General features: G+C 35.6%; 4 protein-coding genes across 5 annotated transcripts; 2 read left to right on the top strand and 2 right to left on the bottom strand.

Annotated features, from left to right (window-relative positions):
* The first annotated feature begins 2,625 nt into the window (after positions 1–2,625).
* Positions 2,626–3,201, top strand: LOC130998265 (uncharacterized). The gene has a single exon (XM_057923697.1). It carries the CDS (start codon positions 2,626–2,628, stop codon positions 3,199–3,201), a length of 576 nt encoding a protein of 191 aa, XP_057779680.1.
* A 3,617-nt stretch (positions 3,202–6,818) lies between these two features.
* Positions 6,819–8,909, bottom strand: LOC130997400 (uncharacterized). 2 transcript variants are annotated; one of them, XM_057922689.1, is made up of 7 exons: positions 8,590–8,909; positions 8,417–8,510; positions 7,792–7,875; positions 7,641–7,680; positions 7,441–7,509; positions 7,251–7,360; positions 6,819–7,171 (listed from the first exon to the last, which is right to left on the bottom strand). In XM_057922689.1, exons 1-7 carry the CDS (start codon positions 8,741–8,743, stop codon positions 7,036–7,038), a joined length of 687 nt encoding a protein of 228 aa, XP_057778672.1. In that variant the 5' UTR covers positions 8,744–8,909; the 3' UTR covers positions 6,819–7,035. The 2 variants fall into 2 exon arrangements, with proteins under 2 accessions (XP_057778672.1, XP_057778673.1); XM_057922690.1 differs by having other exon boundaries at positions 8,417–8,523; positions 8,590–8,777.
* A 1,531-nt stretch (positions 8,910–10,440) lies between these two features.
* LOC130997401 (exocyst complex component EXO70A1-like) lies at positions 10,441–17,510 on the bottom strand. Its single transcript, XM_057922691.1, has 12 exons — positions 17,163–17,510; positions 15,721–15,816; positions 14,807–15,012; positions 14,006–14,254; positions 13,594–13,732; positions 13,299–13,511; positions 13,006–13,211; positions 12,467–12,667; positions 12,286–12,385; positions 11,300–11,409; positions 11,083–11,229; positions 10,441–10,921 (listed from the first exon to the last, which is right to left on the bottom strand). Exons 1-12 carry the CDS (start codon positions 17,358–17,360, stop codon positions 10,804–10,806), a joined length of 1,983 nt encoding a protein of 660 aa, XP_057778674.1. The 5' UTR covers positions 17,361–17,510; the 3' UTR covers positions 10,441–10,803.
* Positions 17,511–19,450: 1,940 nt separating this feature from the next.
* LOC130998266 (uncharacterized) lies at positions 19,451–22,633 on the top strand. Its single transcript, XM_057923698.1, has 2 exons — positions 19,451–19,873; positions 20,143–22,633. The coding sequence occupies exon 2, from the start codon at positions 20,150–20,152 to the stop codon at positions 22,631–22,633; it is 2,484 nt and encodes an 827-aa protein (XP_057779681.1). The 5' UTR covers positions 19,451–19,873; positions 20,143–20,149.
* Positions 22,634–22,881: the final 248 nt, after the last annotated feature.

The following is a 22,881-nucleotide window of genomic DNA, read 5'->3' on the forward strand; positions in this document are numbered from 1 at the left end:
TCGATCCGTCAATGAAGCGCCCCTTCGCCGACGAAGAATCCAACTCTGCTGCTGTCAGTAGTAGAGAATCCGTTGCCATCATCGACAAAGATGTGAATAAGAAAATCAAATAAAACGACGAAGAAGATGAAGTATGTGAGATGTTGAAGAAAAAGGTTCTCCTAGACGAGAATCTGCTATACGAGGTGCTATGTCGCGTCGACGATGGGCCCACCCTGGCCAAGGCGGCCTTTGTCAGTCGGCAATGGCGGCAAATGACTCACGACGAGCAAATCTAGGAGATGATCTACACGGGACATTACCATCGCAATCCGGCGTAGCTGTGCGTTGTCGTCTTGGCGCTCGATGGATTCCGCCTCCTCTACTCGACGTGGGTTCCTTTGTTATTTTCTCCAAATATACTTTTTCGGTCATCTTCTCCATTCAAATATTGGTTAAGTAAACATTTTTAGTATTTCTCCACTAAAATACTTATTTTTCAAATTTCATAGTGATATTATGTTCAATAGTATTTTTGAATACTTATTTTTCAGTTGTATTTCAGATCTGGTACGAGCGGATATTATTATACCAATTATGTCACGCAGTGCTCTGGCATGCTATTCGATCATGCGCTTGACACGAATGGTACAAAAAAACTCACTTGCACCATTTGTGCCAAGTGTTACGCGCACAGATCTTGGAACGAATAGTGCGAATGAGTTCTTTCGTATCATTCGTGTCAAGTATTGGTGCTACTGATTTTGAAACAAATCGTACAGATGAGTTTTTTGTACCATTTATACCAAGTATTGTGCACCAACACTTGGCACGAATGGTATTTTATACCATTCGTGCCAAGTGTTGGTAAGACAGATCTTGAAACGAATGGTACGAAGATCTCGTTCATACCATTAGTCAGATCTTGAAACGAATGACATAACGAATCTTGAAACAATGGTATGAATGAGTTCTTTCGTACCATTCGTTTCAAGTAATGGTAAAAAAGTCTCTAGTCTTCAATTTGTTCCAACTATAATTATGAACAAAATTCGAATCAAATGATCAAAATAATATGAAATCTCATAGATCTCAATTAGATCTAACTAAGGGGTGTGTATTCGTTCAGGAATTCTGTAGATGTTTAAAATCTCTGGATTTCAAAAATCTACAGATTTCACAGAGATTCTTCATGTATTTTGGAATTCTAAATAGAATCTGTACAGTTTTTGAACGGATTTTAACAAGAATTTGACGTGATTTTTACGAATTTGAAATCTATCATCTCAGCGCTCGTTGGAGTTAATTGAGCGTTGGGACAGCTCCCAACAATCGCTGGGTTTCAGAAACTATGAACGCCCACACACACACAGAAGATAGTCACCCTGATTCTTAAATTCAGAAACTAGCGATCGCTGGGGCACTTTAAAATCTTAGTAATCAGGGTGGCTGCAGAAATTAAATGGGAGCACTTTAAATTCTTAATTAAATGGGGCACTTTAATTCTTAATTCAGAAACTATGATCGCTGGGGCACGAGAAGATAGTCAAAAATTTCTTAATTCTTAATAACAATAAATGCATGAAGAATCCTCAATCATTGCCCACTGAAATTAGATGTTAGTGTAGCAAAGAATTTAATTTAGTGCCCCAGCGATCGCTGGGTGCCAGCAGCCGCTGGCTTCTTCGAGCCACGGCCGCTGGAACCCAGCCGACGCTGAAATATGAAATCTTCCGAATTCTTGTGGTCGGAGGTCGGATTTGTTCATGAGTATTTTTTAAATGAAATCAATGAAAATCAGTCCAATTTTAAAATCCATAGATTTTTACATACCTCTAAATTTTCATAAATTTTTAAAAGTCTGAAACGAATACCTCTGGATTTTTATAGAATTTTAAAAGTCTTGAACGAATACCTCTAGATTTTCATAGACTTTTAAAAGTCTTGAACGAATACACCCAAATTTTAAAAGTCTCCAGAAATCTATTAAAATCCTGAACGAATACACCCCCCTAAATCTTCATTTTCTTCGTAGATCTAGAATTAAAATTTTATTTTCTTCGTAAACCTAGAACTAAATTTTCATTTTGTATGATTACTACAAATACAAGTACAAACTCGCAAAATAATACAAAATAAAATAAAATATACTCCCTCCGTGCCATAAGAAAATCCCATAATAAATTATCACTTTCATTTTGAGACATAGCCCCACTTTGTCTTTTCAACCACAGCCATTTATTTTCACTAAACACATTATCTACCAACTTTTTTCTTAAAACTCGTGTCATCCCCAAGTCTCTTAGAGCATCTCCACCGCATGCGTCGAATGGAGTCTCGATCCGGGGCTTAGGGAGGGCGGCTGCACTGGAGGCGCGGCCTGATGCGAGGCCATGTCTTGGCAGAGACCCGGGTCGAAGAGAAGAAATGGATGGCGCGTCCTTCGGATGCGCCCATTTAAAAAAAATTCGAAATTCGTTTTTTTTGAAATATTTCCGTTTGAATTTTTTTTTAAATTCGACCGTTGACTTCCAACGGTATTGTAGATTTTAATTTTTTTTTCACTTTATCTATATATATCCCAACTTAATTCCAATCATTTTATTACCTTCAAATCATCTCCACAACAAAAATTCTCTATAAGAAATGTCTTCCTCTTCATCAAGCCACGAGGATGAGCGACATGCTCAAGAATTTTCCAATCTTGTGCAAGAATTTAATCAAATTGTTCAAGATATTGGTGATCCGAATGCGCAACCTCGTCGGCGGCGACGAAGAGTGGCAAAGAAGGCCTACATTCATCGGGACCGTGAAGCCGGCGCTCTACGTTTGCACGTGGATTACTTTGCTGAAAATCTGGTCTACCCCGACAACGTCTTCCGCCGCCGATTTTGTATGCGTCGTGTGTTGTTTTTGCGTATCGTTAATGTCGTCGCATCCGATCCATACTTCCAACAACGCACAGATGCGCTTGGGAGACCCAGCTTCACACCGTTGCAGAACTGCACGGTTGCTGTTCGTATGCTAGCTAACGGTGGGGCAGCGGACCAGTACGACGAGTATCTCCGGATTGCAGAGTCAACCTCGTTGGAGTGCTTGCGCAGATTCTGTCGAGCCATTATTCACTTATTCGGTGCGGAATACTTGAGGAGGCCAACTTCCGTCGACTGCCAACGTCTTCTAGCAATGCACGAGGCGAAGCACGGCTTCCCGGGATGCTAGGGAGCCTCGATTGCATGCATCCAATGGCATGACAAGGTGCATACACTCGCGGCGATCAGGGGGAACCGACCATCATCCTCGAAGTCGTCGCATCGCAAGATCTATAGATCTGGCATGCTTTTTTTGGGACTCCTGGTTCGAACAACGACATCAACGTGCTCAACAACTCGACGTTGTTCAACGATCGACTGCAAGGAATGGGGGTGCCGATCACATATCAAGTCAACAACGCCTACTACACAAGTGGGTACTACTTGACTGACGGTATTTATCCTAATTGGCCAGTATTCATGAAGAGTCCTACACATCCGACGGATCCGAAGGAGAAGAGATTCAAAGTGATGAAGGAAGCGGCTCGCAAGGATATTGAACGAGCCTTCGGCGTCCTTCAAGCTCGTTGGGCAATCGTCAAAGGCCCATCGCGTCTTTGGAGCAAGGAGGAGATGAGCGACATCATGTTCACGTGCATCATTTTGCACAACATGATCATCGAAGACGAAGGCGAGCACGCAACATAGTGGGAAGAATACGCCGACGAAGCTTCGAGTAGCGCCGCATCTCAACCTCGTGCCGGTGCTCCGCTGGATTTTCGTGCATTTGTTGCACGACAAGCATCCATGCGAGACGCGGAGATGCATGCTCGCCTCACTTTGGACTTGAAGGAGCACATTTGGTCTCGTTTTAGTTCGATTGAGCCCTAGAAAATTATTGTAATTTTTATTTTTTTTATTGTATTTAAATTATGTCTTTAAATTATTGTAGTGTAGACTTTTAATTTTAATAAAATTTGAATTTTAAAAATAAAAGTGTAGAAATGTGAATTTTGTGGAAATGGAGACCTAAGCACCCATCTAAGACATAATGCATTGGAGAGGGGTGTGTCTTAGGTGGGGACCACCTTCTAAGACACCCCCTAAGCACCAATGCATTGGAGATGCTCTTATGCGATGCAAAGAGCAGTAAATATAACTATATGCCAAACTAAATCTACAATTACCTTAAATGATACCACTGGCTAGGCTGAATCCTAGTTCTGGGCACACATTATGGAGAAGACCGGAGATTAATTTTGGCATAACCCCAAAAAGTATATGTTGGTACATTTGGTACGAATAAGGCGAAATGACAATTTTTTTACCATTCATGCCACGCAAATGTCCGACGGATCTATATCGTTCGTTCATCTGGTTGACGTCTTAGATTTTGATACAGATGATACGAATTTGTCCCATTCGTTCCAGATTTAGATTTGCATATCATAACTCTCGTAGATCTGAAATTCCTAGAACTCATATTTCATCGGATTCTACAAAAGAGGATGTTGACGGGATGAAGAAAATCGGAGAAGTGGTCATCGAAGATAGTGACAACGAGAGCAATTCGTCGGAGAGAGAGAGAGAGAGAGAAATAAAGAAGGAAAAAACATCTCAGCAGCACGGCACGAGGATTAGGACTACAGAAAGGTCGAAGCGCGATGAAGAAACTAGGGTTTGAGAGAGGGAGTACGAAAGTAAGAAAAATAAAAGAGTCCGTATTTTTTTGTACATATAAGAGAGAAAGACGAGAATAATTTCGTTCAAAATAGTTAAAAATTAGTTATAATTTATTGAAATAATGTTGGATGAACAGCTAATAATTTTTAATATCCCCAATGATGAATATTTTATCTCATTAATGCATTAAAAAACCCATAAAAGGATGATAAAAAAAAAAACTAATAAAAGAGTATTAGAAGATTTTCCTTTGGAAAGCTCAGTGCATGTGAATAAAGAGAACAAAATTTTAGAAACTGAATACAAAAAATTATACTCTCTCCGTCTCAAAAAAAAATTGCCTATTTTCTTTTTGAGGTGTTCTCAAAAAGTTTGCCACAATCTCCTTATTTTCTATTTTTGTATATGACTTCATCATCAAATAATTTTTTACCCGCTTTTTTTATTATAATTTGTATTGTTTCTTTAGAATAATTTTTTAGGGACGGGTGAAGTACTCCCTCTGTCCCACAAAGCATGACACAGTTTTCTTTTTGGTCTGTCCCACGAAGCATGACACGTTTCTAAAAATGGTAAAAAAATTACCTTTTGTTCAGATTTTCACTTTTTCACCTACCACACTTAACACACAAATACCAATTTCTTAATTCCCGTGTCGAAAAGAACTGTGTCATGCTTCATGGGACGGAGAGAGTAGTATTTAATGCTAAAGAAAAGAAATTATTTTATAAAAGAGCATGTGAGGGGTGTGTGTATAAACATTTGGTATCTAAAAACAATTATTGAAGTAGGATCTTTGTAGATATGATTAAATTATAATCACAAGTAGCCGTTCAAATAGAAAAAGCAAAGATCTGCTAACATAATCTAGAAATGATTATCAATATGGAAAAATCCCAAAGGCCACAAGAAAAGCAAAAGGTACCACTAAATGTGTCTTTCCAAGATTTAATATTTTCTTTTAAACCATCATCTACACACTTTCTTAAGATAGTTCAACTTTACTTATTCTTTATGCTACCTACAATATTAACCAAGACAATTTTCTATAGTTCCAACATCCCCCCTCTCTTTCTTTTCTCTGGCGCTACTTGCGGTACACATTGAATAAATTCACAAAAAATCAAAACATACAAATCACACAAAATAGATAAATTATACTCCATTTAGCAAATTATATAACCTCATACAATGGCGGATCCAAGAGGGGCTTAAACTCTCACGAAATAAATGTTTATTTTATAATTATTTTACAATTACCAAATTATCCATATTTTGTGTGAATCATTGTACAATATTCACTATAACCAAATCGAAACATAAGAAAATGATCTTTTCGAAATCTCAAATTTCTTGGTGAAATTCAAATTTGAGATTTTTGGGTTTATTACTAGACCTCCGAAATGAAAGTGTGTGTGACAAAAGGGTTGGAGGTGGGGAAGGGAAGTAGCATTAGCATGGAGACAAAGTTTCCACACATTGATCTTTTGCAGTCTTTAATTAGGAAAAGAAAAGGGAGAAATGGGTCTCTTTTAAATATGGTCACCATCTAATGCTTTCATAAAGCTTTTCCTTTTCTTTCTATTGCAATTGCAATTGCAAGTGATTTTTGCATGAAAGTAAGGGTTGCCTCGGATCTCCAACCCTCCTTCCATCAATTACCCCATTATATACACTTGAATCTCTCTCTCTCCTCTCTCTATAAACACACAAACAATGATGAATTGAAATGCCTTGGATCCCACAAATCAAATCATCATGTTACCAATATTTGTGGATAAAAGCTTAAAGAAAAAATGATAAAGAAACAATCGATATATTCCTCATCAAGGTAGGGCTGATGACTCGCTGGTCAAAAAAGAGCATTTCAAACACATAAAAGGTATCAAGAATGTTTTTTTCCCCTTTTTCTTTTTTCTTTTTTTTTTGTTGGGATTTTGGATATCGTTTGATGATACTGTTCCCAATGATTGTTTGGTCATTCTATCCTGTCCCAGCAGGAGAGAGAGAGAGGCATGTGCATATAAGGAACTGATTCCATGCAAAAGGAAAACAAAAAAGAAAAAGAAAAACAATTTAAACACACACTTTTTACACTGTTTACAATAGTGAAATTGAGCAAAATAGAACAAAGAATTGCAATTTCATACAGAACACTTTTGATAGCCAGAATATTTCACAAGATTGCTTAAACATCATAAATTAATTGTAGCTAATTAAAGCCTCCTAGTTTGAGCATACAGTACAAGAGATGTATCGATTCAATGCAGCTAGCAGCATTGCTTAGAAACAGAGTAGAGTATATATCTAAAACTAAAGTGTGTGACTTAATTAAATAAAATTAGGTAGGTGGATCTTTCCCAAAGCTCATGAGAGCATGAGTTGCCAGCATGGACGCCCGTCGTGTCGCCTCGATGACGTGGCCCACGAGCGGCACCTTAACGGTCTCCCGGTCCCACAAGGGCTTCTTGTCCCACCTGTCACAACACACCAGTCAGGCAAGTTCTATACTTGAATTTGGACATGTCACAAACTATATGCACAAATCATATATACCGGTCTTGATGAGCAACAACTTTGCCATCCTCTGTGTCCAACTTGATGAGGGATATCATATTTATGTCTTTACCCATGAACTTGTAATATTGTTTGTTGTCGATTAGTATCTGAATGGACTCAGAAAATTATTCAACATCAACACACATATTAATATAATTACTATAATGTTAATTTGTATGTATATTACCTCTGTCTTTCCAGGTGAAGTCTCCTTCTCCGTGATACTGTAGTCCACGATTCTAGACTCGCTGAAGATCTGAAACGACACGAGGCATTAATTTCTAAGACTAATATAAAACATATGGCATTCAAATGAGAAAGATGTACCAAAAAATTGTTCCCATTTTATTGATTTGAGACATAGAATTTGCAGTGCAGTAGTAGTACCTTGGCAAGAGAGTAGAATGCTGATTTAATCTGCTTCACACTGCAACAAACAGAGAAGATGGATATGATTTCACATTAGATTAGCACCAATCTTTGTTGAAAGATTGATTATAAAGTATACAATACATGATGATTTGGATGGAGTACGCACCCGTGTGCACGCATAAGGGGGTCTTCGAAGGTTGCATTATGCGCATAAATTTCAAAATCTTTAGGAGTTGCACGCGACGCATATCTGAAATAATTGAGACCAAACTCAATCAACAACAACTTCATTCATCAAATCAAACTAAAACAAAACAAATTTAGATGCATAGTCTTTATATTTCAATGTGAAAACACAACATGAGAAGAAATGGCTTCAAGTTTTCAAGTAAGTGTTGCCTTCCAAACCATTATACCACTAGCTTATTTGGCTTCTTCTTCTTCATAGAAACCAAAGCCTCATCATACAAAAGGGTTCATTCTCGGAAATAACGCATCGTTTACCCAATTTTGCAATTTAATCATGACATTTTATTTTTCCTTTTCGCAATTACAGCAATATTCCCATTTTTCTTAGCAAACCTGAAAGCCCATCGTTTTACTGAAAAAAACTGGGGAAATGTAATGTTAAATGTTGCTTCCAGACTTCATATAATCGAGCTCAAGTCAAACTTGAAATTGTGAGCTTGTTTGTAATGTTATTTAACAATCTGAGAAAGGCTTATAGATAAAGACAAACAAAAATATCTTCAAATAAAAGACAAACGAAAAGATAAAAATAAAAAACTCACAAATTGAGAATATGAGGAAGTAAATAATCCGACACAAATTTTGATGGTTTCTGTTCCTCGTTAACTTCCTTCCTCACTTGATCCTTCACGCCCTCTTCAAGAGATGACTAAAAAACATACATAAAAATGGAACAAGAAACTTGAAACAAAAAAATGAAAACGACGTAGTTTACCTTGTGGATATTGGTCCATGTTGAATTGAGAATTGTAGGAGTTGAGACGATAAAGGATTTGGTTGAAAGGTTGATGATGATGATGAGCATGGAGGAACAACTGGGAAACCTTCTCTAGGCTTCTACCACTGCCACGTGGCAAGTTCCTGGCCATTTGGAGCCACCCTTTTTTCACAACTATAATTCCAACTTCGATCTTGTGTAATTTTTAATCTAAATACTTTCTTAAAAATTATACATATATCTTAAATTTTTTGACTAACTTAAGTTGACGTGGACCGGACTTTGTTGAGAATTTGTGTATGAAATTAAAAATTGATAATTCGAATCGAAAATCCTGCCACAAACTCTGATTCATGCCAACTCTAATTTGCCAAAAAAATTGACGCGTGTTATTAAGTTAACAATAGATAAATACTAGTATAAGCTAATTTTTAAAAATTCGAGCAAAAAATTAGTAGCGTTTAAAATTTAAGTTATAAATTGAGAATAACCCCATTTATAAATGAGTAAAATTTTGAAGTAGCCAAAATGAAGCATAAAACACAATTTATGGCCACACATTGAAAAAACACAAATTTTGGTCATTTTTATTGATTTGGACGTTTTTGCCTTTAATGAGGCGGACTAGGTAGGATCAGGCACGCGGGTCGCGTGCCGGGTCGGGTTAGGCACTTATGGCACTATTAGTGCCATAAGTGTCAAGATGGCACTTATGGCACTAATAGTACCATAAGTGCCATCGGAAATTCAAAATAAAACCAAGTAAAATAGTCATTTTGGCACTTATGACACTAATAGTGCCATAAGTGCCAACGAAAATTCAAAATAAAACTAAGTAAAATGGTCATTTGGGCACTTATGGCACTAATAGTGCAATAAGTGCCATACGTGCAGCACAAATACAGAAACAACAACATCATTTAAACCCTAAATGGAACATCTAAACCCTAAATGGAACATCTAAACCCTAGGGGGAAGTGTGCACTTATGGCACTTATGGCACTAATAGTGCCATACGTGCAGCACAGATCAGATCAGCACAGATTAGATCAGATCTGATCTGATCTGCCGCCGCCGCCGCCTCATCATCCGCCACCTGACCAATCCCTCCTCCACGCGTTTCAGAGGATCGGATCTCCTCCACCGCCGCCGCCTCATCCTCTACTCCGACGAATTCTGCCGCTGACTTCTGCTCGGCGCCGCTGCGATCAGATCAGCTCCGCCGCTGCGATCAGATCAGCTGCGATCAGATCTGCTTGGCACCGCCGCTGCGATCAGATCTGCTCCGGTGACTTCTGCTCGGCGCCGCTGCCGCGTAGCCGCTGGAGAAAGAGAGAGGGAGATGAGAAGGAGAGAGGAGATAGCGCAGCCGCTGGAGAGAGAGAGAGGGAGATGAGAAGGAGAGAGGAGATAGCGCAGCCGCTGGAGAGAGAGAGAGAGGGAGATGAGAAAGAGAGAGGAAAGAGAGAGAAGGGTAGAATAGTCATGACATACAAAAAATGGCTAAAATTTATGTTTTTTCAAATGGTGGACAAAATTTGATGTTGTATGTTGAATAGGGCCATTCGGCCCTATTGTTTCTTTATAAATACTGCTGAAATAGAAATATTATTGAAACCCCATTTATAATACCTCATATCTGAATCAGAACATTTCATGTTTATTTACTTTCCCAGTTCAAGAGGAATGAATATACGGATTTGCTAAATTTCGAAGTTCAAATTATGTAGGATTTATAAAAGTTTATTCTCGTAGGAAGCCACATTTGGTGATGAATGCCTGCCACTTTGTTCTTCAATATTGCTATATTGATCAGTAAATTTTGGTTGCTATTAGTTAGAATACATGTAGACATGAAGCTTCAAGTTGATTATCAAAGGCAATTACAAAATAGCAAAATACATTGGAAAAGGCATACATACACCTTACAAGAAAATTCTCCACCAAACAACAAATGATCTATCACACTAGTTGGCTATACAATATTACAACACAAACAGTCTGGTTATGCAGGATGTACAATAATACATATTATTGACACTTTACAAAACAAATGCTTTCAAATCGCCCATGAATTTACTCTTTTATTTTCTCATAACAGCTTGTACCAAAATGATCATCCTACATCAGCAACAATACGCCTCATCTGAAGGTGGGTAGCATCAATCACTCAACAAAGCCTATTGTGGAAGAGTGGAGCTCAAATACGATCTAACGCTTAGGCTCGTTCAAGGTCTTGCCCTCGAAGAATTCACCGAGCATGTGTTCAAGATCCTCGGGCGTGTATCTGATGTATTTCTGGGGATTCTTACCATTCTCAACCAAAGGCCTGTTCAATGTCAAAAGGGCATTCTCAGTAAAACAAGAATCGTTTGTTCAAGAAAGGAACAATTTTGATATTAGCTCTAGTTTTGATCCTGAGGTCATTATAGATTAATTAGAGAAGAAAATTGTGTTTGTAATTATATTGAAAGAAAGCCAAGCACCCACCCAAATCGTTTAATGAAAGATCTGTAAGCTGGAAGCAACACTTCAGCAACGGCAAGCCTCAAAGATTCTCGAAGCTCAGTGTCTGGAACTGTCCATTGAGATTGTCTTTGATGAAGCTCTTCAAATTGCATGTTGAATGTCTTCAATCTAGAGGGAACGCACAGTAATAATTAGAAATGACTAAATAACAAGTATTTCTAGAAATAACTATGAGCACCTGTCCTTGACAATTGCTCTAGAGACTCCACTACTGTTTCCTCCATCGGCACCGACCGAACTACCACCTCCTGATGATGTCAAGCCTTGAACAGAGAGACACTGCAGAATCTGCGGAAGATGAGGCACAAAAAGTTGTAAATAGTAGTTCGTCAAGTACTTAATAGTGCAGGATACTCCCATAAAAAATATTTGTTGTGCTACTTTTCGTTATAATGACAAGCAAACTTTTAGTAACACATCCCAGCACATATTCTGTTTACAAATATGTGAAAAACTTTGAGCAATTTCACATTACGAGTCAACTTAAAACAGTACCAGCAGATACAAGTAGCACAGCACTATTACAACAAGGATAATTTCACATTAGACCACACATGAAGCTCTGGAGAGTGAGGAAACGTATGTGGTACATGTAGGGTAAAGATGCAAGTGCATACATGCCAGCTATGAGAGGGTGTGAAGACTGGAATGTGAATGCAAGAGTAACACCAGACAAATGTTTATGAATTCAAAAGTAAATAAAGGTAAATTGAAATCAAAGTTCTTTACACCCAATATGTTCTATTTTGGAGAACTTTTCTGCCCTGCACCAACCACACCTACTATACCAAATTACCAATCAAAACCAACCCATACCATCAACCTGAACCACCCCACTGCAATCCATACCACTAACCCTGACAAGGGTATACTTGTCCAAAAAGTTTTAAAAAATGGTGAAGAGTACTTTCAAAAATGTTGATACAAAAACAAAGTACTTCTTTTAAGAAATGGATCTATTTCAAGGTTACCACAAGATTTCTATAGGTTATTTGGTCCAGATAAGTTAATTAACCACATCTCAGATAACATATCAGCTAAATGTGATATCCAATTTTATGATCACTATCAACAAGAATAGGATTGCACAGAGACACAGTTGAATTGGGCTACAGACAAAGGCTAAAGTGGGGGGGGGGGGAATACAAAAAGAAAGAGCATAACCTTTGCCCAAGCAATCCTCTTATATTGGTTTGCATGTTGTTGCACAACTCTCCTATGTCTCTGAACCCAATCATCCCCTAACAAATCTTTGGCTTCAGACCTACAAGCAACATATTTTTACAAATCACAAGCACCAGATAATAACATGGTTATATCTAAATACAATCAGATATTTACAAACCTGCGTACAGATCTGACCATATAGTGGATATTGTTCATCAGAAACAAATGAGTCAGTGAGGTATCTCTATATTGTTTAGATTTCCCATCCAAATTGGTTTGGAGAGCCTGCATGATTCGCATTGTGACAGCAGCAAGCTGCGAATTTGAGTCATCTTTATTTTCAAATTCTTGGAAAAGTTGCTTCAGTGTTGATTGGTAGCTGAAAAATGGTAAAAATAAGTTAAATCAGTTTTTGGCATGAGAAAAAATAAAAAAATAAAAATAAAAAAATAAAAAAAATCTAAAGTTGCTATACAGGATGAGTTTGCAAACAGATCAGTTATATCATAGGATATAATGAAGTAGCCAACTCAATGTCAAAAGCAACAGACAAAAATCATGAAAAAATTGATCTCAGAACACGAGCTCCATTTTCTAAACTATAAATTTGTCTAGATAGATAAAGAATTAAAAATAAATACTCAATCCCATAAGATATTTGGACCCACTTTGGAAAAATGTGCTCATTCTTGAGGAAAGTTTTGTAATTTGACTTACTCAAACAAGAACTTCACATAGTTTATCACATAGCTTGTCAAAGGATGGACAGTCCCATCAGCAACAGCAGTTTTAGTAGCATCCTTTTCCACTGCTTCTTCAAAGTCACCAAAGGTCTCTTGTGCTGTTTGAGCAAGCCTTTTTGTCAATCCCAAGGCAGAGTCCCTAATTTCAGTGCAAGCTTTACCTCTAAAAAGTGCTTCAATCTGCCAAAACATATCATCATTTGCCAAAATCAGTGCAAAGATGTTTTACAACAGTTGTTCTAAACTTCTAATGAAATTTCTCCTTACCTCTGAGTGAAGCTCTCTCATGATTTCATACATATCTAAGAGAACAAATAACTTTTCAGGGGATCGCTTGCTTTTGGCAATTGCATCTCCAAAGCTAAGTAGCACAGCAACACTCCCAGTAGTAACTTCCGCAAAGCACTGATCCATGAGAGGATCAAATCCCTCAAAAATTTGATCGCAAACTTTACGCTCTCCAGCAAACAGCAACTTAACCTGTATGAGGATGATTGTATCCAATGATATACAAATGAGCACTATTCACAAGAAAATAAGCATCATTAACAAAATGGCTTACAGCTATCCGCATAAAATGTATCCAATTCCCAATCTTAGCTTCTAACACTTCCCATTGCATCTTTTGCACATCGTCTTTGCTGAGCTTTTCCACTCCCAATTTGCGAAGGCTTTCTTCTAAAACTACAGAACGGATATCCCTGCATAGCATATAATGCAAATTTATCAGCTGGAGGCAAATTTATGCAGACTGGGTTGATGGTGAAACCTACATGAGAAAAAACTTATTGCCAAATACCAATATAAAGTTGTGTTATATCCAACAACATCAAATTTGTGACCTTAGCTATCTCTAAAGTTCACTCTACGGAAAAAATTATCTTCAACAAAAACTTAAAAAGAAAAAAGAAAACAAAACGAAACGAAACAAATTACCACCACCCCAGCTACCAAGAAGAAAATGAGATACTTACCTATATATTTTCTGTAACTGTTGTTGATTCCCAGCTTGTACCATCTGCAATGCTAAATCATGCAACAGAGGTAAAATTCGAGGTGGTATTAATGCTGGTGTAGTGTATACAGAATTTTCGGATGTATTATTTTGATGATCATGGTGGCTATTTGATGATGGAATCTTGCCACTAGAATGTCCAGGTGATTCTGATGGTCGCATAGAATTAGGAAGACACTCAAAAAGTCTTTCAGGTTCAACAGGTTTGCTGCAAAATATAAAACTTCTTAGAATGAGCACATATATATAACATGCCAATGAATAGTAATATATTAGTGTAAAATATAATAGTGCTTATAAAAGAGATGAAAGGGTCCACCTATTGAGCTATAAGTGCCAAGTGGAGTACATAATCTCAATCGTGGAAAAAAAAAAGTAGTACACATGTTAGTAATAAGGATTGTCCTCAATGATGTGCACATACAGAAAATGGAACGGTTATGGTATGATTCTTCTAGATGATCAACTTATTTGTCTACTTTGGGATTATATCGTGCCTGTCCATTTCTCTTTAAGAAATCAATGTTGGGTATAACATAACTAATTTAGATTAATGATATCAATTCTAATACAGATTTCTAATAAATGTGGACTGCACAAATATTTATATCACATATTGATCCTTTCACATAGATTCGGTACCACAGTAAAATTTCTGTAATTTTGTGGTTTGTGCCAACCCAAAGTACGAATCAAGCAAAGAAAAATAACATTAAAACATTGATACTAAATGTTTAGTGACATAAAAGGAAGAGCTAACCTGTAAGACAATAAAAGCTGTTTGAACTCCTCTTCCAGCTTTGATATAGCCTTGGCAAGTAAATTATTTGTGTGGCTGAGAACCCCATCACTACTCTTAAAACTTTTGTTGTTGCTGAAAAATTGGATGTTGTTCCTTAACTGCTCAATTGCTTGAAGATAACTCTCTAGGTCCTCATGTGGTCCCTTCAATATTTTAGCCTCAGCCTGTAGAAAGAGGCTCACAGAAAATATAGATTTAACAAAAGCATAAAAAAGACAGTGTCTGCAAATAATAACTGAGGTTGAAAATAGCAGAAATGATATATCCAAAGTTTAAAAGGGTATACTGTAAACCCTGTTGGATGTTCAAAGCAATAAGCTCCCCTATTGGATCTTCTAAAGACATTGGTGCAACTATATGTTTTTATCAGATGCTGCTGACTCAAAACAATGTTGCTATAAAAAGCACATACTCAGTTCACACTTCAATATCGAGCAAGCAATCCATTTGCAATAATTTAGTCTAAGAATATGTTCTTCTATAGTGTTCACCCTTAGTCAGTCGGGGAATTTAAGGGTATGTATGACCATTGATTTTTTAAAATATTTTCCTTTCATCTTCCTATAGATACTGAGGTAATATATTCTCAACCATCGGACTGCTGTATTGTATCCATTCCATATGATATCAACTTGTTTTGCTGCTCAACTTTCAATTCAGTAAGTGATATGTAATAATAATCAAAATGTGCATCAAAGAGAGATTGTATCAAAATCATAGCAAGTGCAAGAAATTAATGGACTTTATCCTCATATCCTTAACATCAATAATATAGAGCTCAGTAATAAATAATAATGGAAACGTTTGTTGTGAAAGCATATAAAGCTATTCCAAAGATGATTAATATGCCTCCTCAAAATACAGATTCTTACCTGGCGAGAAAGATCAAACTGTGACAAGATGACCTCAGCAGCCTTCAAGGTTTTATCAATATTCTCATGAGCTCTACGAATAGCATGTGTTCTAAGCTACAAAAAAGGTAGTGAAAAGAAACTAGTCAATAACAGAGATCTATTACATACAATTCACTTAAACGTTCCAAATATTTCTAGGGAAAGAAATAAAGTTGCCCCTAAATATGATTTTTGAGAACTGAAAAACAATAAAAGAGCCGACAACAAACAAAAGTAAACATTATAACTCCAAGTATCCTTTTGCACTATTAAGAAAGTCAAGACAAAGCAAACTGTAATCTGAAAGTAATTTGGAAACAGCATTGAAATAAAATGTTGTATAAAAAGTTGAGGAAAATTTATGAACGAGTGCACTGCGAAGTCCTTATAATTTCTGTTGCCAAGTCATCCACAAGATAACAAACGTTCATTGTTTTTCAAGTAAATCTATTTACTCATTAATTTTGAAAGTAAATCAAAAAAATATAGGCAAATACTAAATCTGCATGGTGTTCCCACTCAATGATATTCTTGAAATTATTTTTAGGTTAATTAGTTATAAGCATAGCTGTAAATGTACTCCTTTGCACTCCATCATTTTTTCTTATTAGCAGTAAATGACATTCCCAGGTCCTAATTTGAATGATTCATTTTCAAATGAGTTAAGGTTTCATATAATATCAGTAACTTAATCTGTATTGCTGGTTATGAAGTTGTTGTTACAAAACATAGCAAAGTATTTAAACATCCCAATTGGCTAGTAGAAACATTCAATTTCTAATGCAAGAGAAAACATGATAACACTGAATAATAAGAAACCAAGTTTAAGATAGTTAAACCTTCATGAAGGTGAAGATTCTACAGTTTCCTAAAAAAACCTTGGTTCAAAACAATTACGACATAAAATTAATATGGAAAATAACTGATCTTAGCCTGCAAAAAACAAAAAAAAAAACTGAGTGCACATTGACATTGCTAGACCCGGCGGCATAGATCTAAAGCTTCAGCTGTTAAAATCCGTGAAAAACTTAAATTACCACAGGTAAGTATGTTTAAATTTCGAATATGTAACTTCAATAGAAGAGCAAATTTGCTAAAGATCTCGTATTAATTAATCCGTTCAATTATTATTGCAAAAATATTTGAGAAACGAGAAACTAGATCTTCTTTCAAGTTCATTTCGCATTTCACGACGCATCATTCTCAACCTAACAAGAAATGGCGCTTTGTCACCGAACTGAAACGCGTGGGGAGTAACAGAAACAGAACAGACCAATAGAGGTATAGAATACTACTTCTCCAACCAATTGAAAGGATCAAAACTTCCATTCACAAATTAACTTGCCGAATCACGAACGCAACGCATTACCAATCATTAATAGCACAAAATATCAGACGAATCCGAGAAAAATGAGTTGTACTTGAGTTGGACGCATGGCGGTTTCGAGAGCGGATAGGCGGTGGTCAAAGGATCCCAAAATAGAGACCATATTATCTGTGATGGACTGGCTCTTGACCAGAGCCTCCCTCATCTGTGCTGCTCTGTCGCTCAGTGTATCCGGCCCCACTGCCACAGCTCTGCCGCCTCCTGCCCCGCTTCTTCTCGCCGGAATCCCCATTCCTTTTTCTGTCAACCGGAATTCCTGTTCGGTTGTGAGAGAAGTCTAGAGAGAGAAAGACTAGAGAGAGAAACACGCATAAGCGAGTCAAAACTCAGTGGGCAAAAGGGAGAGATTTTAGTGTCCGTGGAAAATTATTTTGACAAATTGCATACAAGACCCCATATTTATGTGTATTTATATTTATGGTCACTTTTATTTATGGATCAAGCACAATACATATACCCTAATTAAATTTTAATTGTAATTAAAATAAATAATTAAAAATTCAAAATATTTATTTGGGATTGATAAATCCTAATTAGAAATTGATGAACTCTTTTTTAGTTGGAATTGATGCACTCTAAGAGGGCGCTTGATTTGGTAGATGTATAGATAAAATTTATAGAACATAGTAAGATTGGAGGATAATTAAATAAATAATCAACCCAATTTTTGGATGATACATTATTCAATTGAATGATTTAGAGTTCCTTAAATTATTTATCACACATCAAATCATGCAAATTAAATATTTGATATAATTAAATTATTTTATCAATCTCTCTATCTCACTTCAAATGTCTCAAAACTAAATGTCCTATAATTTTGAGATATTTGAAATGAGACGGAGGAATATATCTTATTATTTAAACCAAGATACCTCCTAAATATAGTAGATGCACCGTATATTCTAATGTACACACATTGTTTGCATGGACAAAAAAGAAATAGATGTTAATTTGATTATTACAAAATTATATTCGACTTTTAAATTTTAAGAAAATATTTAATTTAATTAAATTATTTTATCAATCATGTCTTATCATTCAAATGAAAAATGCCTCCTGAATAAGGTGGATGCACCATGTATTCAAATGTTCACATATTTTTTGCATGGACAAAAAATTAAAAATAAGAAATAGTTGCTGTTTAGGTTATTATAAATTGTTTCTTTTTTTTAATTTTAAGGGGGGTGTATATAAAACAAATATTGGTCTCAGCCTCCTGAATAAGGTGGATGCACCATGTATTCAAATGTTCACATATTTTTTGCATGGACAAAAAATTTAAAATAAGAAATAGTTGCTGTTTAGGTTATTATAAATTGTTTTTTTTTTTTAATTTTAAGGGGGGTGTATATAAAACAAATATTGGTGTGAGACCATGCATTCATTTAGAATCCATTAATCATCAATTAAAACTTAATTAGAATGAAAAAAAAAATAACAAAAACAAAAACAAAACTTAATTTGAATGCATACATCGTGCATTCGTGTGAATTAGAGTGGGCCTCTATACATAATAGTCCATAATTTTATTTAATTGTAATAAAATTCATCAAAAAATATCATTTTGAGTAACAGTCACTTTTAATCATAAATGAATATTTTTTTATTTGAAACACATCGTCACTTTTTTCTTAAATAACTATCATTTAATTTAAAATAACTAGTACGTCCCTCCGTGCGGTGCACGATAAAATCGAAATTAAATGACATTTTAAATAAATAAATATAAATATTAAACATAATCAAAATATAAATAAATGCAAAATATGATTTAAAAATAAAATATCAATAACTCAATAAAATTCTAAATTTAAAAACGTAATTTTCAACTATGTATAAAGTGTAATGATAATTATAGTCACTAAATAATTTTAAATTATTTGATAACAAAATTAATATACACATTATTATTATATAGTATTCCACAAAATAATAAATAACTAAATAAAATAAATAAAAAAGTTGTAAAATTTTAACAAAGAGAAATAATATAACATATTTTAAAATTTTAATAACATATTCGTTTTGAATTCATTTTTGATGATTTTCATACCATATTAAAGATCTTGTTACGAACTTAAACTTAAAATGCACATTGAATATTTATTCATAAATTAAATTTGATTATATTTAGAAAATAATTAAAATTATATAAAAAAGAGAAAATAAATAGTGAAAAAATTGATGGAAGAAGAGAGAAAAAAAAAATGAAGGGAGAAAACTCATCTTTTATATATTATATAGATATTCATTTATATATACAACAAGTCTTGGGTTCAGAGACGGATGCAGAGCCCGGGCACCCTCGGCGGTCGCCCGGTCAGATTTTTTATTTTTTTTACCTATATATATATATATTGATGAATTAGTTATATATATATATATTATATATAAATATGTAATTTTTAAATTGGGAACTCTATTCACTCCCCCCAATCCAAGTACCATATGATATGGCCCAACTCTCAAATACACGGCCCACTCACTCCACCCCACGGTCCCACCACTTTCATTTGACTTTCCTTTAATTAAATCTATCAATACTAAAAATTAGCACTATTCACAATTCACACTACAGAAGAAAGAAACGAAAAGTTCATCTGAAAAGTAAAAAGGAGAAGAAGCAAAAAATTGAAAGGCGCGAGACAGCGAAAGCATAATTCTGGGTTTTCATTAATCATTCTTCTTCACAAAATCCAACATTGAATTTGAGATTATCCATCATCATCTTTCATTTTATTGGTAAGTTTTTAACTATTTATCTTATTCTCTACTTCTCTTTTTACCATTGATTATTACTTTAAATTTTCGATTTACAGTTGGTTCTTTAGTTAGTATTTTGATTGTATTATACTGTAATATTTTATATTTGTTGTAATAATAATAGAATTGAAGAATAACTTGAGTAACTTTTGCATTTCTTTAGTTATTAAGAATTTAGGATAAGGATTCATTCGTTTGCTTATGTATTATGTTTCTGAATTTTGATTGAATTAATGTTATTGTTATAGATTTCTAATGGATAAGAGAAAGAGAGGAATTGAATCGTACTTCCAAAAACAAAGTGCCCGAATAGATGTTGGTGGTTCCCGTTCATCTAATCCCGAGGTTCCAGTTCCAACTGTAGATGCAATTGAAAAAAGTCCACAACAAGCAGAAGTCCCTTGTCCAGAACTTCCCCCGCTTAAAATCACAAAGATTGGCAATGAATCTGATGATATTCATGTAGAACGTGATCCAGGTAAACGAAAAATGATTTGGGAATATCCTGTGAATAAAAGAGATGAAATTCGTCGAGAATATTTGATGCACGGTCCTTATCAAGTTATGGTGCCCAGCTCTCAAAGGCCGATTGATAAGTGTAGTAGAAGGTTTTTGCTTTCTTGGTATGATCTATTTCGGGATTGGTTGGAATATTCACCTTCAGAAAATGCCGTATTTTGCTTTCCTTGTTTTCTTTTTGCCAAGATAGATTCAAAGTATGGAGGCAATGCTTTTGTTGTTGGTGGGTTTCGAACTTGGAAAAGAGTTAACAATGGGAAAAAATGTGCTTTTCTAATCCATGTAGGAAGTGCTCCCAATTCTGCACATAAAGTAGCTGTCAAAAGTTGTCTTGATTTGATGAACTCATTGCAGCACATTGGCAGAGTTGTTGACAAACAAACATCCGAGTTAGTTAGAAAGAATAGATTACGAGTAAGAGCTTCAATTGATGTTGCTAAATTATGTGCTCTTCTAGGTATTGCATTCAGGGGACGTGATGAGAGTCCTGACTCTCGTAATCGTGGAAATTTTTTAGAGATTTTAAAGTACACAGCTTCTTATAATGAAGAGGTAGCTTCAGTGGTATTAGAAAATGCTCCTAAAAATGCTTCATATACTTCTCATTCAATTCAGAAAGAGATCTTATCTGTCTATGCAAGCAAAATTCAGAAGTTCATTCGAGCTGAGATTGGTGATGAAAAGTTCTGCATCATAGTAGATGAATCTCGAGATGAATCCAAAAGAGAACAGATGGCTATTATTTTGAGATTTGTGGATAAGGATGGGTTTGTTCGTGAAAGATTTTTCGACATAGTTCATGTGGAAGACACCAAGGCAGCAACTCTGAAAAACAAAATAAGTGAAGTTCTTTCTTATCATAATCTCAGCATTCAAAGCATTCGAGGACAAGGATACGATGGTGCTAGTAACATGAGAGGAGAATGGAATGGTTTGCAGGCTCTATTTTTGAATGAGTGCCCGTATGCATATTACATTCATTGTTTCGCTCATCGACTACAGCTGATATTAGTTGCTACATCTCAAAAAGTTATTCCTATTGAGCACTTTTTTTCCCAGCTTCTTATTATTATTAATGTAGTTGATTCTTCTGCGAAGCGCCATGATCAACTGCAAATTGCGCAGGCTATTCGAATTGAAGAGTTGACTTCAACCAATCAGCTTGAAACTGGCAGAGGAAAAAATCAGATTGGAAGTTTACAACGTCCAGGTGATACACGATGGAGCTCTCATTTGAACTCTATGCACAGCTTACTTAAGATGTTTGATTCTGTTCTTGTGGTACTTGGTGAGATCATAAATGATAAAAGTGCTGCTTCTAGGGCTGCAGCTGATAAAGCTTATGATGTGATGATGTCCTTTGAATTTGTATTTGTCTTGCATTTTCTTATTGATTTGTTGGGAAGAGCAAATGATCTTTGTAGAATGTTGCAGTGCATATCCCAAGATATTGTTAATGCAATCGATGCAGTATCGAATACAAAAGAGATCATCCAAAAATTCCGAGAAAACGGTTGGAGTGGGTTACTAGAAAAGGTGAAGAGGTTTTGTGAGCAGCGAGATATTGAAATTCCTGACATGAATGGTGTGCGTCGATCAAGTAGAGGTCGTGCTCCGAACAATCCTGTCACGTGGGAGCACCATTATCGAGTCGACATCTTCTATGGAACAATAGATTGCATATTGCAAGAATTGGGATTTAGATTCAATGAAGATGCAATTGAGTTGTTAAAGTTGAGTTCATCTTTGGATCCACGACGTGGGTATGAATTGTTTAGTATTGATGATATTTGCAAGCTAGTTGAGAAGTACTATCCGGCTGATTTTTCAAGTCAAGATAAGCTACATCTTAAGTATCAACTCGAACTTTATGAGCTTGACATTCGAAAAAGTGCACATTTTCAACATGTTGAGACACTTCCTGAATTATGTCAACTATTATCAAAGACAGGTAAGTCAGCCATTTACTATCTTGTTGACAGGTTGATTAGACTTATTTTGACTCTTCCGGTTTCAACGGCAACATCAGAACGTGCATTCTCCGCCATGAAAATTGTGAAGACAAGGTTGCGAAATAAAATGGAAGATGACTTCTTGTCTAGTTCTCTGATAATGTTTATCGAGAGAGAAATTGCTCAGAGCTTTGATGTTGACTCAATTATAGATGAGTTTGATCTCATGAAAACTCGTAGATCGCAACTTAAAATTGGTTGCAAGTGAATCTGTAGTTTTATTATTAATTTTGTATAGTTATATAGCTTTTAAGATACTTTTATAAATGAAGTTATATATCTTTTTATATTTGATTGTGTAATTTCAAATAATTATTTCAAGACTCTCTATTTTCTTTACTAAAAATTCATTAGAATCATCCGATGAAATCTCGCCCGGTCCTAATTAAATTCCTAGATCCGTCCCTGCTTGGGTTGATACCGAGTCTAGTATATGACTTGCGTGTATAGTAAGGA

This window comes from Salvia miltiorrhiza, chromosome 8 (assembly GCF_028751815.1).
Source record: "Salvia miltiorrhiza cultivar Shanhuang (shh) chromosome 8, IMPLAD_Smil_shh, whole genome shotgun sequence".
Classification (NCBI taxonomy): domain Eukaryota; kingdom Viridiplantae; phylum Streptophyta; class Magnoliopsida; order Lamiales; family Lamiaceae; genus Salvia; species Salvia miltiorrhiza.

Bases quoted from the DNA above. Each gene is read 5' to 3' on its own strand.
- LOC130998265 (XM_057923697.1), top strand. From the start codon at position 2,626: ATGTCTTCCTCTTCATCAAGCCACGAGGATGAGCGACATGCTCAAGAA.
- LOC130997400 (XM_057922689.1), bottom strand. From the start codon at position 8,743: ATGGCCAGGAACTTGCCACGTGGCAGTGGTAGAAGCCTAGAGAAGGTT. The intron at 8,511-8,589 runs GTAAACTACGTC...CATCTCTTGAAG, and splicing joins CATGGACCAATATCCACAAG to AGGGCGTGAAGGATCAAGTG. The intron at 7,681-7,791 runs GTGCGTACTCCA...TGTTTGTTGCAG, and splicing joins CCCCTTATGCGTGCACACGG to TGTGAAGCAGATTAAATCAG.
- LOC130997401 (XM_057922691.1), bottom strand. From the start codon at position 17,360: ATGGGGATTCCGGCGAGAAGAAGCGGGGCAGGAGGCGGCAGAGCTGTG. The intron at 13,212-13,298 runs GTAAGGAGAAAT...ATGTTTTGGCAG, and splicing joins TGAGAGAGCTTCACTCAGAG to ATTGAAGCACTTTTTAGAGG. The intron at 12,386-12,466 runs GTTTGTAAATAT...TGTTGCTTGTAG, and splicing joins ATGGTCAGATCTGTACGCAG to GTCTGAAGCCAAAGATTTGT.
- LOC130998266 (XM_057923698.1), top strand. From the start codon at position 20,150: ATGGATAAGAGAAAGAGAGGAATTGAATCGTACTTCCAAAAACAAAGT.